The sequence below is a fragment of the Equus przewalskii genome, chromosome 16 (assembly GCF_037783145.1).
Source record: "Equus przewalskii isolate Varuska chromosome 16, EquPr2, whole genome shotgun sequence".
NCBI classification, from domain to species: domain Eukaryota; kingdom Metazoa; phylum Chordata; class Mammalia; order Perissodactyla; family Equidae; genus Equus; species Equus przewalskii.
In genome coordinates, this window is record NC_091846.1 from 12,133,662 (window position 1) to 12,150,614 (window position 16,953).

At 42.5% G+C, this 16,953-nt stretch overlaps 1 protein-coding gene across 21 annotated transcripts in view; it reads right to left on the reverse strand.

Annotated features, from left to right (window-relative positions):
• The window catches only part of STARD13 (StAR related lipid transfer domain containing 13), a 487,031-nt gene that overhangs the window by 44,408 nt on the left and 425,670 nt on the right, over positions 1-16,953 (reverse strand). For all 21 annotated transcript variants that reach the window (XM_070577983.1, XM_070577978.1, XM_070577991.1 and 18 more), the window contains 2 exons: positions 13,962-14,033; positions 11,012-11,093 (listed from right to left, as the gene is read on the reverse strand). In XM_070577983.1, coding sequence (XP_070434084.1) covers positions 11,012-11,093; positions 13,962-14,033 — 154 coding nt within the window. The remainder of the gene's footprint in view (positions 1-11,011; positions 11,094-13,961; positions 14,034-16,953) is intronic.

Below are 16,953 nucleotides of genomic sequence, written 5' to 3' on the forward strand. Positions count from 1 at the left end.
TGAATTGGTCTAACACTGGTTGCCTGGAAAATTATTCCTGCCTGAATAACAATTTGACTATAAAATTTATTTTATTTGCTGCATGAACAGTGCATCTTTCCCTAGATTAGAGCCTCTTTTGAGGCAAGAACCATACTTTATTCTTCTCATCCACATAAGGCCTAGCAGGAAACTGTATACATGATAGTCTCTGCAGGTTTTTCCTTTTTAACTGAATGTACTTTGTCTATATAGGTCCAATGAGTGAATGACTTAAAGTAGTTGTGATAGAACCTGTATAGTCGGAATAACAGAATGATTCTCCCCCGCTGAATATGACAGGCTGAGAGCCGCAGCTTATTTGCATCCCTAATGCCCAGCCCAGGCGCTGGCTCAGAGCAAATCCACTCAGTAAATGTTTGCTAAGGAAACATTAGAGCTTGGCAGACTCTAGGGGCCATTTGGTCTGACTGTTTTATTTTCAGATGAGGAGAACAAGGATCCGAGAGGAACACTTGCTCTAGGGAGCCAGGCGTTAGTTAGCAGCAGAGCTGGACTTCTTCCTGCCAGTGATGTCTCTGCTCCCACCTACCCAAGAAGAATTTTAGGAGGGCCTGGAAAATGAGAGCATATGTCATGTACCTAGTACAGGCTAGTCAATAAATGGTAGTTTCCTCTCCTCTCCTTTTTTTTCCATAGAAAGAGAAAATCCATGACACATGATGCAGACTGTCCACTTTGTGCTTTTGAGCAAACTGGATTTATATGTTAACACAAGCAAAGCAGTTTGATCCTTTCAGAAGAAATGTCCACAATGACACTGCTACCAGAACCTGTTAATTTCCACTGCTATCTTCAGAAACCTTAAGAAAGGTTAACATATTAGTAAAGGGGAAATAATCAGAAGTCTCGTTTTAAGAGTGAAACTTGAGGTTCGAATGGAAAGTCAATAATAAGAGAAGAAGCTGAGATTCGTTCATCTGACAGTGTGCGCTATGTTCTAGGAATGAGGCTAGGTGCTGGGGATGCAGTGGTGAACAGGATGTGGACCCTGCCCTTGAGGATCTCACAGTCCTGCGCGGGATAAAAATATGATGAATAAGAGAAGAAGCGACTCCTTTCCTGAGCACATAAGGACAAAACCTCCCAGAGGAGGTAATATTTGAGCAAGGCTATGAAGGACTAAGAGAAATTTGCTGACCAGGCTAGAGGAGTTACAGGCAAAGCAAACAAGCATTAGATAGTATGCTTTAGTCTAGGAATTGCGAGCATGTGAGTAGGAGTGTCTGGAGGGATAGGCAGGGACTAGATCATGAAGGACCAAGATAAAGATGTTAGGAGCAATCTGTGGGCAATGGGGAGCTATTGAAGGATATTAGACAGGAGAGTGAGGTAATTAGATTGCATGTTAGAAACATAACTGGTGGCAGGATGGAGAATGAACTGAAGAACAGTTAGGAGATGTTTGCAATAGTTTAGGTGAGAGAGGGCACAGAGATGAAGACATGGAGTGAGAGCAGGAGACTCGGTCATTGATGTGGAAGCTGTGGAGGGGGAGAAATAGAGGATGCCTTCCAGATTTCAGGCTTTTGTGAATGTGCCATTAAACACAGAAAACAGTGAAACAGAGGAGTTGGTAGGGAGCTAGGATATGGGGAACATAATGAGCTCATGTTTGGATGTGTTAAGTTTGAGGGGCTCTTGTGACATCCAGACCACTTGGGAATGATCAGCATATACAGCATATACGTAGAAGATACCTAACAATAAAGCCAATCATCCAGGGAGAATTCAGAACCCTGGCAACTCCAGTGTTTAAGGCATGGGCCAAGGAGGAGCCAGGCACGGGGAAGGTACAGTCACAGATGTAAGAGGGCAACAAGAAAAGCTGAAGGCGGTTTCCTAGAAGCCACAGAACAAGCAATATGGAAAGGAGGGAGGAGCAGCTGGTCAGTTCTATCAAATATTTAAGAAAGAATAAGTGATATGAAAACCTAAAATACGCCTTTTGGAGTTAGCAGTTGGCGAGGGCAGTTTCCAAGAAGCCTGAGTGTAGAGGGCTGAGAAGCAAGTGGGCCCGTATCCTCTTAACAAGTCTAGCTAAGGAGACAGACTTAGGGTATTTTGAGGAGAAAATGACTAATTTATCATCACATAATATTCTCTAACATGTAGAAACAATAAAAAAATTCGTGAACTGACAGGTTATTTTCTTCTGGGTTCCAGTTCAATTTAACCAACATTTATTGAATTGCTGCTTGGCACAAGCCCAGGAAGCATCTAGCACCGGTGATATACCAGTGAATGAGATGCACTCCCTACTACTGAGCACTTGGAAACTGGTAGAAAGTTCCCTGCATCCCCAGCTAACCACACCCAGTCAGTGTAAAATCCAGCTGGGCACAGACTGCCTGGAGCACAGGAGGGAGAACCCAAGAGAGGGGACAAAGGGCGGCCAGGAGGGCCGGACCGAGGGGCTAGGCTGCGCAGAAGAACAAGGAAAGGCACGGTGCTTGCTGGGAGGGCTGGGGGTTTGTGGGCAGGGTGGATGCTGGACCATCTGAGGACGACAGGGAGGGTGGCCTGGGCCTGTCGCAGGCCCAGGAGATACAGAAGGGCCTCTGTCTATAGACGGATAGGAAAGCAATGGAACCCTCGGCTTCCTCACATTTTGATTCTTATTTTACATTTAAACTGCCAGACGTTAGATTGGTCATGAGTCTCCCAGATTGATTTAGTGGCCAGTTTCCTGTGTTATTTCTAATACTCCTGCCAAATAACAAGTGGAGGTACGAATTCCCCTCTAACATGCCGTTCTGATCCGAGCCGGCAGCCTGAACTTCTCACCCTCCTCTCACGTGGCGGGGGCTGAAGGTGTCTGGCCCTGTCCGTCTGCTGAGGAGTGTTCTGGGCGTGGCTCCCAAAGACATTCAGAAACAAGTCACCAAAGACGCCTTCCTGACCCAGGGCTCACAGGCGAGCGCCAGGGAGCAGCGGCTCCTCCTCTGCGGGTGGGCGCGGCACAGCGGAAGGTCTCCCCACCGCCAAGTTCACAGAAGAGACCCCGCAGAGCAGGGTGGAGAGCATGCCCAATAGACAACTCTGGTGTGTACTCAGAGAGGGTGGGGCCTTTCGAAAATCACAGGCCCTCCAGCAGGAGGGCTGTATGGTGTCTGGGGGAAAAAGAGTGTAATCAGAAGTCCACAAGTGGCTGTCACTATGCCACCGCAGAGCCAGAAGGCCATGCCTCTGCTCTACTGAGCTTTCCACTCTGGCTGCGCTCCTACCAAGCGGGCATGCTGCAGCAGAAATGCTGACCTCTCTCTCCCAGCCCATAAACCCACAAACAACTGTCCTTGGATATTAGCTGAGGTGTGGAAGAAAAAGAGTCAAGCACTGGCAGATCCAGCTATCCAAAGAAAATGAAGCGTGTGTACACTGTCGGAGGGGTAGAGGACAAAGGTGTGGAACTGTGTGATTTGTATAAGAAAAGAATCTTTTTATTGAGATATAATTGACACATAACATTGTATAAGTTTTAGGTGCGCAATATAATGATTTGATATATGTACATATTGTGAAATGATCACCACAGTAAGTTTAGTTAACATCCATTGCCACACATAGTTAGAATTTTTTTTTGGTGAGGAAGATTGGCCCTGAGCTAACATCCGTTGCCAATCTTCCTCTATTTTGTACGTGGGACACTGCCACAGCATGTGGCATCTGAACCCATGAACCCTGGGCTGCCAAAGTGAAGCATGTACACTTAACCATCTGCCACCAGGCCGGCCCCACAAATTTCTTTTCTTATGATGAAAACTTCTAAGATCTACTCTCTTAGCAACTGTCACATATGCAATACAGTATTGTTAACTATAGGCATCATGCTGTACATTACATCCCCAGAAAATAATTTTAAATAAGTTGTCTGCTCTAAAGGTCAAGGTTTCAAGGAAGAGTGTAAGCTCCATTGGCAAGTCTGTAAAGGACAATGGTCACAGTGGCCCAAGGATGAAGAACTAAAAAAATGTCCAGGTTGTCTTGGGCTTCTTTAGTTTCTGGAATTTCAGACAAATTTTAAATTCACACATGCCTGTACTGGAAAAGTCAGATGGGGTGTCCTTAGTTTTTTAACCGTTTACAATAATTGCATCTAATCCAGATAATTTCTCTAGAGAACTAGTCCAAGTTGAAACAAGGGTCACAACCTGAGATCTCTGAGAGGGGTTCAGAAATTGAAAGCAGAGCAAAACCGGTCTGGAGGTAAGTGGCTGGGATGGGGCACTCACTCCCAGATGCACCGCGGTGGGTCTCGGCTCCTTGCCTGCCTGCCCCTTAGAAGTGGGTCTCCCAGGGGTCAGTCTTGGTCCTCTTCTCTTTCACTCTCTTGGCTGTCTCTGCTGTCCCTGCGTGACCTCACTCACTCTCAGGACTGTCATACCTTCAGATGCAGAGGATTTCACATCTTTGTCATCCAGCTGAGGCCCCTGTCCCACTCCAGATGTGTACCCTCAGCCGCACAGTGTCGGCCCCCCAGGCGCCTCAGCTCATCACACCTTCCCCTCCCCAGAATCTGGCCAGACCTGACTGCCTCCCCGCAGCTGTTCCCTGCCTCAGAGAAAGGTGTCACCACCACCCAGCCACTCAAACCAGGAGTCTGGTTACTCTTGCTTCTGAACAACCACAATAATAATAACACCTGGTATTCATAGGTTCTTGGGAGAATTAAATGAGATCAATGTAAGGAGCTTAGTATACTACTAAACAGCTGGTAAATGCTCACTAAATGTCAGCCACTGTGATCTATTATTTATTCGGCAAAGCGAGGCATTCTTAAAACCTTTGTTATGTACTTAACAATGCAATAAAAATACCTAAAAAAAATATAATATAGATATATAGAAGTGAATGACATTAAATATATAAACTCCTTTTTCTTCCCTCAATTTTTTTCCTATTTTTAGTTTCTTATGTATTCTTCCTGAAAGTTTAGGCATATAAAAGTTATTTTGAGTAGCTGGTTGGAAAAGGTACATAAAAGATCAATGTTTTTCACACAAATTAATACACATATATACACACATATACATATATATGTGAAATCTCCTATCTTTGACCCTACCGCGTCTATACGTGTCTGTATGCCAGGTGTCTACCATACTATATAGGCTACGTTGGGGAGAGGTTCATAGTGGGAGGTGGCGGGGGGGGAGATGAAGATACATTTCCTGCATATTAATTTAATTAAAAAAAAAAAGCTAAAAGTTTAAAATAGCTGCATCAAAATTTCATGTATTCTTGTCTGGGTCCTCCATGCTGGCCTCGTAGGGTCAGTTTCCAGGAAGCCCTCTCTGAAACCCTTTCCCCCTTAGCTATCCTGCATCTGTACTGTCAGCGATTATACCGTTTGTCCAAGTAAATCATAATTTACTCATTTCTCAACCCTGGCACAACTGGCCTTTGGGGCCAGATGATCCTTTGTTGTGGGGGCTGCCTTGTCCATCGTAGGAGGTGTAGCAGCATCCATGGCTTCCACCCACCAGAGGTCAGCAGCCTCACCCCAGTGTGAGAAGCAAAAACATCCCCTGATGTCAAGAAGGAGGCAAAATGCTCCACCCCTCCGGGCGGAACAACTGCCCGGCCTGAGATCTCAGAGTGAGGATTCTGTCTTACTTGTCCTGTAGCAAGGAGAGGCCTCCAGAGACAGCCTCGATGAAGGGAGCTGAAGAACGAAGGACGAGGTACTGTGGCTCTCCTGATAGTAATTGGTTGAGTTCCATGAAGCATAAGGTGCAAAAGCCACCAGAATTTCTGTCTTTGGGACTTCTAAGTCAAATTCAGAAACTCTCAAGGCAACATACACATCTCTGGAAGAAATGCCTTCAAAGGTAAGTAACCTTCAAAGGAAAGTACCTCAAATCGCATTTCACAAAAACACCTCAGCTCTCTTTGGAAACTCCATAAGCGGCCTGTCTGGCTTTGAATCCCAGCTCTGTCACTCACTAGCTGTGAGTGGGCAAATTATTCTACATCTCTTTGCCTCAGTTTCCTTATCTGTAAAATGGGAATGATGTTAGAGCCTACTTTATAGGATTGTTATAAGAATTAATAAGTAAATATTTGTAAAATGCTTAGAGTAATATTTGGTACATATAGTGAACACCTTGTATGTGTCTGACAGAGACAGAATCACTGCTTCTTGGGATTTGTATTTATTTATAGTCTCAAAATTTTAAAGGTGGAAGGGACCATGATTATCATCTACCATCCCATCTACATCCTTCTCCCAATGATTTGTTGAAGGCTTCAGTCCAGTTAATTGTCACAAATTGTTATATGGCATAACAATATATATAATACTGTACATTTTCTGTGATAAATATTCTAAATGGAAAAATATTTAAAATCTATTATCAATATCCATGAAGACTACCATTATTTAATATTATCAACGTTATTTAACATACTCAAATCAAATATGTGCCTTTGTGTGCAGAGGAAAATTTTAGGTATCATTTTTGTCAGCACTCCCCCCGACCTCCTCCCCCACCTTATATGAAAATCACTTTCATTATACTTATCCTTTTAAATATAAAGGGCAGTGCTAGAAGCACTGTATCACCCTAATCAATGCCACATCTCCACAAAACAGTGCTGAACAAGGTGAATACTCTGTTTTATACATGCTGTATTTAACTAGTATTTATTAACAATATAAGCTATGCAGATGGTTTACTGGCCTAACATTCCACTAGAAACTCAGAGATCACCTTGGGCATCAGGCCCTCTGTTAGCAGACTGAGCCAATTCCGCAAACCCAAATGCTAACAGAACATATGACTTAAAAATCTCATTCAGGAGCTCTGATTTGCCGCAATTTGCCTTAAAGGTGACAAACTTTTGCAAGCTATTTTGACACCTTGCCTCAGCCTACATTCTGACACAGTTTCAACGACCTCATATAGGTTCTTAAATTTGCAATTAGCTTTTCATTACTCACAGGGGAAAACATTTTTCAATTAAGAATCTAGTCAAAAAACATCAAAACAGAATTATAATTGTGGTCGCTAAAATAGTGGAAACAGTACTACCCTGACTTGCAGAAACGAGTATGTACAGAGCAGCTACTGTATGCTGGTGCTGTGAGAGCTGGGAAACAAAGGCTACAAGAGGTCACCATCCTGGATGGTCACACCTTCAGCAAAAACAGTCAACCTGTCTGGTTTCCGAGACATAACAACGAGAGCTACACATCCACATGGCCCTCCCTGCCATCAACATCCTCCACACAATATATTTTTCCAAGCCAACCAGAAAGTTAACCCTGTTCAACAACTCCCCAAGTGTAATTCTGGACCTAGGACATTAACTGTCTGTCCACACAGGAGACACACTTCCGGGAAACCAAAGGTGAGTAAAATTCTTGTGGGCAACATTTGCAGGAGACCTTCAGCAATCTCGTCTTCATTTGTCGACTTGGCAGAAGCTACCTGCCCTCTGGCTACGGTTCTCTTTACGATTCCGCGTTGGCTCAGCATTTCAAATATGCATGAGAAATGGATAGGCCACAAAGCTTTAAAAATAAAACATGAGACCAGCTCTATCAGGGTGTCTGCAGTGCACGAGGAAGAAAAGGAATAAATTCACAACTCCTTACTGCTCTCCAGGCATCAATCATAACACACCGTGTGAGTGGGTGAGCGTCTAATTAATCACTCATCAATCTCAAAGTTTTAAATGTGCTGTCATTCCCCTCAGGCTGCGAGTCTTCCTTGTGCCCGCTTTCCCCTATTTGGAACGTGGGAAATCTGCGTCTTGGTGGAACTCGAAACAAAGGGAGAGAAACTCCATTCGCATTCCCTTTAACCAAGCTCCCTTCATATCTGCTACCTACTTTGCCTGCTTCCCTTGATCCAACCATCCACGCTGTGACGACCTTTGCCCTCTGTTCCCCCACCCCACCCGCTCCTGAGCTCCAAGCATCTCAGCTCACACACCTCCAGCCGAACACTTTTCTGACTTCATAATATTTTTGGAGACTTAGCTGTCCTAAGAATTATTCCAATTATAACAACCTCCTGCCACTCTAACCATTTTACACAAGCTGGGCCTTCACCAAGAGCACTGCGGTGTCTGGCATTGCTGCGCTTCTTCCCCGTGTTTGCAGAGTAATGTCTCTTGGGGTACGTCTGTATGGATCCTGCCAAGGGCTGTATCAGAGATGGGTCATGGGCTCTACAACAGAGGGCTTCCTGATTTTTCTGGCTGACGTTAGTATTATCATTCAGAACTTTATATCTCTAAATGATTTCCCATTAAGTATACTGGCTCATATCTATAATATGTCTGAAAGATTTTTTCTTTTTTTGGTGAGGAAGATTGTCACTGAGCTAACAACTGTGCCAATGTTCCTCTATTTTATGTGGGATGCTGCCACAGCATGGCTTGATGAGTGGGCCTAGGTCTGCACCCAGGATCCGAACCCATGAACCCTGGGCCACCAAAGCAGAGTACACCAACTTCACCACTACATCACAGGGCTGGCCCCTTGAAAGATATTGTTTTAAAAAGGGTAGACTCTGATGGACAAGTCCAGAACTTAGTCAGGGCATCTCAGATCACATGCAGCAGTGAGTAGATAATGATTTACCACCCCACATGTTTGAGATTTAAAGCTGGGCCCATAAAGCTAGATAACACTAGACACCTATTAGAATGGTTAAAAGCAAAACAAAACAAAAAAAACTGACAATACCAAGTGCTAACAAAGATGTGGAACAACTAGAACTCTCATATATTGTTGGTGGGAATACAAAATGATATGGTTACTTTGGGAAAGTTTGGTGATTTCTTTTAAAGTTAAAACATACTTATTATATGAACCCCATAATCCCGTTTCTAGGATTTTTACCCAAAAGAAATGAAACCTCATGCTCATAGAAAAATTTGAATATGAATGTTTCTAGTGGCTTTATAACCATCCAAACTGGTGACAACACATATGTCCTTTAACTGGTGAATGGATAGGCAAACTGTAATATAGCCATACAATGGAATGCTACTCAGCAATTGTATTGACTGATACATACAACGATATGGATGAGTCTTAAGTGCATTAAGTGAAATGAAGCTAGACTGAAAAAGCTACATACTCTTTGATTTCATTTATATGGCATTCTGGAAAAGGCAAAACAACAGGTACAGAAACCAGATCAGTGGTGGCCAGGGGCTGGGAGTAGGGGTAGAGGTTGATGACAAAGGGGAACCAGGGAATTTTGGGGAGTGATGGAGCTGTTCTATATATTGGCTGTGGCGGTGGTTACATGACTGTAGGCCTTTGTCAAAACTCAAAGAACTGTACACTGAAAATAGTGAATTTTACTTTATACATACATGATGCTTTGATCGAAAGAAAACATAAATTTAAAAAATTCAATTGGGAAAAAAGATAATGTAATATAACAAAATCAAAATGCAAACATTATTTCTTTTGAAAAATATGCCAACTAGTAAAAATACCCTGGGTTGAAACTAAGAAGGAAAACTCAGGACAAGGTTCTGGCTGAACAGTTCTGAGCCGGATAAATGCTCATGAGGAGACAGTGGCCTCTGCTTGCGATGTGCTTCAGACATGCTGAAGAGAAAACACTGCTTTTCCAATTCATGACCTTTAAAGAATCACAACCAAACCATCCATTGGTCTCACAACCCCTCACAAATGGCATTTCGTGCTTGTGTGTTTTCTAGTCCAAATAGCCTGTGCATGTAATTTGCGATTGGAAGAGTTCTTTGCTCCTCTACCCACTCAAGCCAGCTCACAGTCCTGCTTTTTCCTTGAACATTCACAGATCATGGCTTAACTCAAATCTATTTTCTCTTCATATAGGAACTACCATAGAGTGATCAGCTTGTGAACGAAAAAAATATATATGTCTGAAGATTCAGCAAGCCTAAGATTATTTACACACCACTCTAACATACATTCCTCTCTCTTATCTTGACAAAAGTTTTGCTCATCGTTACTTTCCTCTTAAACTGCCATCTTTTCTATGTCAAACACAGAAAGTGCTAGAAAGAAGATTAGACTGCAAGTTATCAGTACTGAGTTTTAAGGTCAGTTCAGCCCATAACTAACTGTGTGGCCTTGGAAAAATGACTCACCTCCTGCAACTAATATTTATCTCCAGCTCTGACCTCTCTCCAGGGCTTTGGTTAGGAAACTTCAAATTCCTACAGACACATACAACCTTTCACATGCATTTAATTGTTCAGGGATATTGATTACATTGGCATCTTTTTTTTTTTTTTTTAAAGATTGGGACCTGAGCTAACAACTGTCATTGGCATCTTTTTTATTACCCAAATTATAATTGTTACTTACTTGTTCATGTATTCATGCTTCATTTCTTCAACTAGATTTCTCCAACCAGACTAGAAATTCTTCGAGGGGAGGGAGCTATTCATATATTCATCTTTGTTTCCTTATATCATCTACCACGTTGCAAAGGCTTAAATATTCCAGGTTGCCAATATGATTACTTGAGCTTACATATTCCAGTTTGCTGATGTAATCACTCGACTTTCCAAAAACTGCAGCCAAGTTTAACATACTCATGGAGTTTTCCAGGTCCTTCCCTGACCATTCACGCTGTGGCCCACCTGCTGCCTCCTACTCACCCACCCACACCCTAAGCACCGTCTATAGCCTCATCTTGTTTTACTATTTTCATAGCATTTAACACTCTCTAAGATAACATCTCCCTCTCCCTTTCTCTCTCTCTTTCTTTCTCTCACTCTCTCTTTCTTTTTCCTAACCTATTGTCTAAAGCCTCCTACTAGGATTTAAGCTCCACGAAACCAGGGACTAATCATGCTCACCAGTGTATGCTTAGAACCTGGACCCATGCTAGGCACATAGTAGGCTCTCAAGAAATACTTACGAATTGTTGAACCCGCCCCTCAATCTAGTGATACCTACTTGAGACTTTCTTTCCAACTGAAAGAAATAAAAATACTTCACATGATTTACCTGCAAAGAGGTTCTACAAGGTCCTTTTCAAGAAAATCATGATCGTTCTTGACAGCCACAATGTTGATGGGAAATTGGGAATCTGAAAGAGAGACAGAGAGAAACAAAGGGGTTTATGTTTTATCTGAACGGGCATCAGCATCTTCAGGTCACCACGTTTCTGTACACATGACTGATCTTAACAGCAGTACTCCTCAATAACGGGTGTGTTGGTAATGTTTAAGATAGCAGGCAGCATTATATTATCACAATAAATGCTCTTAAAGGTACAAAAGTAGTGTGAAATATGACACTAACCTAGTGCTTGACCTTGGATAGGACTGAATGCTAAGTGCCTGTGTTTCTATGCCTCATCATTATCATAGATATTTGCCTCGATGGAGAAGAGACTTTACACTCTCACCATCCACTGTAGGTCACTGACTTCTATCCTGATTGGTTCATGAAATATTTAGTTTGGCAGATTTTTAAATTTCCTTCAGAAAGGCAATTTCCAAAAATACCCAAAGCTCAATGGCCTCAAACATTTTCTTTTGTAGCAAAATCTTGAGTTACTCCAGAATATCAGAAAACTACTCAAACAACTGAATCTACCCAAAGAGAAGAAGAAATTCTAACATCATGACTTTTCTGCCACAGACTATTTATGCCAGCTTTGGAGGTCATGGGCAAGACCCAGGACACAGGGCTAATTTTAGGTACCTCATTCATGGAAGCAAAAGTCTAGAGATCACTGTAATAGAGGCCACAGTCAAAGCCAACAGACAATGTCAGTTCATTATCATTATCCTGTAATTCTTTCTCTTCCTCATCTTATACTTTGCACTGCCTCCACCTTGCCAATCATAATAAATCTAAGGGTCTCTAAATCTTAATGTGAGTTGGGAATAGAAACAATTCCTCTTTTGATGAAAAAAGTAATGTGAGTGAATTCCAGATGGTGCCAGAATGAAGACTGTCTCGTTCTGCTAGAGAGGGAGGATGCGTAATGAGGAACACAGACACGGAAGCCTAGCTGCCCGGGCTTTGAGTCCTGACTCTGCCACTCCCTAGCTGTAGAACTGTGGGCAAGTCACTTAACCTCTTCCATGCCTCTGTTTCCTTATCTGTAAAATGGGGATGATGATAATTATAATACCTACTCTACAGCGTTGTTTCTATTAAATGAATAGTACATGTAAAGTGCTTTCGACAGCACCTGGTGCCTAGTAAGCTCTGTGTAAGTATTTGCTCTTATTCTTATTACATTTATTCAAGGCCTATGGCTTAAACACAATCTGACAGGCACATTTTACCTATGAGATATCTTTACTTCTTAGCCATTTATGGACTCTTCACATTTAAATCATATAGTATTTTGAGTTTACAAAGAAAGTGCACATTATAGAAAGTAGACTGCACTGGGGCTGAAAAGATTGAGATTTTAATTATGACTCTTCTATCTTATAACCTCAGAAAAGCCACTAACCTTTTCAGGCCTCTTTCTTATAATCAGTAAACTGGTGGTGGGGGGGTGGGAGTGAAGGCTGCTTAGTCAGAAACTGTAAGACCCCTCCTTTGTCTATGATTCTGTCAAAACTTTTATCAGAGATTCTAGACTTCGAAGCACATTCAGAGATATGCCCTCCTTTATCCTCACAAAATTCAAGTGAGAGAAGTGGAATAAGTTTTTTTTAAAAAAATATAAAACTGAGCTTCTAGGTGAGTGGATGAGATTCACCAGGAGTGACAGTTAATTTTGTTGATTCTTTCCATCCTAAATAAGTTCTACATCGTCAGGAAGAGAAGTCTATATTGTGTAGTGTGCTAGATATCCTCTCTTTAGTCCTACGGACGCACTCTCCACTTTTCTGTACCCTCGTTTGTGCCCCAGGATCACCTGTGTGGATGGCATTTAAGAAGATCTGTGTCCTCTGGCTTCCTTTTGCGTTTGGCCAATGGGAAGCCCTGGCTGGAGAGAGAGGGAGGGAGGAGGATGAGATCAGGATATTTATCCTCCTGGTTCTCTCCATGGGAGGCTGTCTACCACCAGCTGGGTCCTCCACTCCTGGGGCCTGCTCTAAGGATCCTCTCTCCTTCTGGGCTCTGGCACCCTGGCTCTCCGCCTATCCCTTTGGGCCTAGGACAGTAACAGGTCTGCTCCTACAGGCTCTGGACTCTAGTACTGTTCCTCAAGGTTTCCTATGTCTTGCCCACATCTTTGTAATGAACACTTTTAGAAATAAGTCCTCCTCAGGTATCTCAAGTGTGCCATCTGCTTACTGTTGGGATGCTGACTAATTCACTATATATAAGGAGTAGCCAAGAAGTAGTCAGATGCTTTGGTATAATTTTAGGAATAAGTAAGATATAGGTAAGTTTAACTGTCAATTAAAACATCAATGACAGGAAGTATGATGCTGGCAATAAAAGCATCTTACCTAAAACCCAGAAAAGCAACATCTGATCCATATTCTGTCTTAAAAATTTTCATATCAAGTAAACACAACTAAAGAAAAGTCTCAAGACAATGAGTTTTGTGATTTCTAGGAAATTTATCAACAACCATTTATTGTACTTTCAAATTGAAAGTAATGAAGAAAAACAAGGAAAAAGGAAAAGAAAGAGACTGCAGAAAAACTGTTGATGGAAGAACACTAGAAGGAACAGGCAGAGTTGGGATTGGTGGTAAAGGGATGAGAACAGAAAGTGGGAAGCAGAAAGGAAAGAAGTGTGAAGTGAGAAGCAGAGCAGAAAGTGAAGGCGGCTTGGGAAGCGATACTCATTTCTAAATTGGCATCAGGATAAGCTCTGGGCATTGCAAAGGCAATAAGAGGGAAATAAAAGAGGGAAAGAGATAGCAAAAGGAAATGGCTGAGAAAAGACTTGGAAGCCAAAATACACCACAGGATGTGTGCGGCCCACTTTGAATTTATTCTCTTTATAAAGAGCGAAGAGAAGGCCAACCTACCCTCATATAACTGAGCGTATTGCGGGAACCCGGCAGCGCGAAGCCAGTCGCATGCTTCCTTCGCCTCAATTTCTGAAAAATACAAGAAAGGGAAATGCATGAGTCCAATGGCTGCACGCTAGTACCCTATCTTCTTAATCAAGGAGAAACCAGAGAGCATTGTGCAAGTTATTACAAAGCAAAATCGTTCTCAGGTAAGTCTGTCTAAGTAGGTCTACCCAGAAATGGGTGTAAAATGAGCAGGTATCACATAGGTACTTGTTATGTGTCTACGAAGATTATCTCAATGTTGATCCATAAGTACTTGGATAATAACAAAACCACAGATTACAGAACACAAAGGCTGAGTTTCAGGCAGGGAAAAATGTCTTATTTATACACCAGGGAACCAGGAAACTAGGGAGAAGGAGGAAATACTTCCTTCTGATCCTGTTTTTTTTAATGATTTTTTTTTTAACTTTCAAAGATAAGGCTAAGAATATTTATTCAACATTCTTTTGCTCTTGGATAATGAAAGAAAGAACACAACTGGGTAGTCTATGAAAATGTATTTTCTCATGAAGAAAGATATTACAAAAATCCAGTTTAATATTATTTCTTTAATTTTACTAATGGTTCTAATTCCCAATGCCTTACAACAAGATGTTCATTCATCAAGCACATTAGAATGATATCAGAGCGCAGCATGGAAAAGTAAAGCTGACTGTCCAGAATTGAGACATGAGTTTGATGTGGCTGCTAGAACCTCAGGGGGCCAAACCCAAGAGGCTGATCTGTCCTTTAGGTGACCGTTTTCAGTGTGGACATAACAACCACCCATGGGACCACCTGCCTGGAGAGGCTGTGGAGGGAGATGGGAGGAGCCTATAGTATGTGAACTAGGTCACTTTTTGACCTTGTGAATTCTGGATGATTTCCCAACCACAACTCTGTTAGATAAATATGAATGCAAGGGAAAAGAAGTTCATCTGTCAAAAGTTCAGTTTCTCCAAACAAAATTAAACAGCCTCTTACAACACGTCTCTACCCAGGCCCCTTCCTCTGATGTTGGGATGAAGCCCGGTCAGGTCACTGTATTTCCATTTACTCTGACGTGCGTTTTTCCCCATAGCAGAAGCCAGAGAGTACAGTGTGTTCTCGGGATCACTGCATAAAAACGATCCACACTAACATCAGCCCTGGGCCTGAGACTGCACATCTAGAATGAAAGCTCAGTGTCTGTGCAGCATAATGTTTAATGTGACAGAGCTATCTGTTATATGTTAGGAAAACACACCAAAGGCCAGCTCTTGCACAGGCCTCAAAGGGAAGAGCAAAAGCCTACAGCCCCGTCTCCCTGATCTGGTTGGACATGCGTTGAGATTTGCCATTAAATTCGGGAAAATCACGATCCCAGAGTTTTCCTTCCATGTCCCAGAGCGCCTGCTTCTTTTGGCATCCCCTAATCCACCATCATTCCAGGGACTGACAATTTCTAAATCTTGAGTTTTTTCTCTGACACGAGGGTTTTTTACATAATGGCTACCAGCACAGACCTAACACGTACTCATTCCTGCCTCGTAGGCATCACTGAAATACCCGGGGCACCAGGCTGAAAATAAAAGCTCTGGAAAGCATTTCTATCAGGAGGGGTGTCTCTGAGATCCACAGTGCAGTTCAAAATGACCTTCAGCTGAACCGCACTGTGTTGGCTAACTTGGGCTTTCCCTTCGGGAGGTACAAAGGGCAATTATTGTACGTCTCAAAAGTTCTATTTAGTACTCATTTGAGAGACCTTCTGTGAAGGCTTCCTCTTTGATAACCACACAAGTATTTGAGGGGACGCAGGAAACGCACGTTCTGACTGTAACACGGAGAAAATGTGGTGAGTTACTACTGAGTCACAGACGGGCTGTTGCGTTCTAGCTTTTCAAGCTTCAGATTCGCTTTCTACTTCAATATGAGACTGTGGATGGTGACGAGAAAACATCTAATTTCTAGACATGCTCTAAACTTAATTATGAGTCAGCAAGTCTTAGAAGTATAGAATTCTGTATTTTCTATTTGAATTACATGAATAGTATGCCTTTGTCTATTTTATTACTTGCACTATTATCAAAAAGTAGTGTTAAGTGGAAGAGCCCCAGAGAGACAGACCATGAAGAACAAATGGAGGAGACCCGGAAGGCAGGGGCCCTACAACATAGAAAGCTCAAAGGAGAGTGGGAAGGGAGCTTATGAAAAAGGTGTGCACTCCACCAGTCTAGGGAAAGTGGGGGTTCAGACAGTTGGAAGGAAGGATAATGCGGTGGTGGAGAGGTGGGCAGCAGAGGTCTTCAGAGAAAAACTCCTTCTGGAACTGAAGACTCTGGCCGGGCAGTGGAACAGGGCTCAGGCAAACCTGGGAGATTTTATTTAAGAGGCTCTCTAGATGACTTCATTTTCTTTTTACACAAGAGCAACATAGATAGTGAACTGAAATTCTATCCACACATAAACATGAATAACCAAATCTTAACCAGAACCCAGCTAAATCAAGCCCTCAAATATGCCGATTTTTTAAATGGGTAGGCATTTAGCCTTTGTCTCAGAGTCAAGTGACAACAAAAAACCCAATTAGTAGACAATAAATGAGAAGAAGCCACATCCCAGCCATGGGGGATGGCTCCTCACTGTCACTCCCACACCAGCTTGTTATTCTATTTCTGAAATGTCCCTCAAACACATTCCCCTAATCTAGCTGTAGGCCCAACACCTTGATACCTCAATTTAAGGGTGAAACAAGCCCTTGTTTACCACCTAGTGACAAAGCAGACAAAATAATCAGGCATTAACCACTATCAAATTTGACTTTGCCCATCAAGACGAGTTGGAGAAAAAAAAGAGACTTAAGGTTTCTACTATTTGCCACAGCCCCTGTGAACTCCTATCAGGCAAAAGCTAACGTGTTCCCCAGGGCGTATGACCCTTGCAGTGGCCAAAATGACTGGAGAATTAAAAAGGAATCATTATT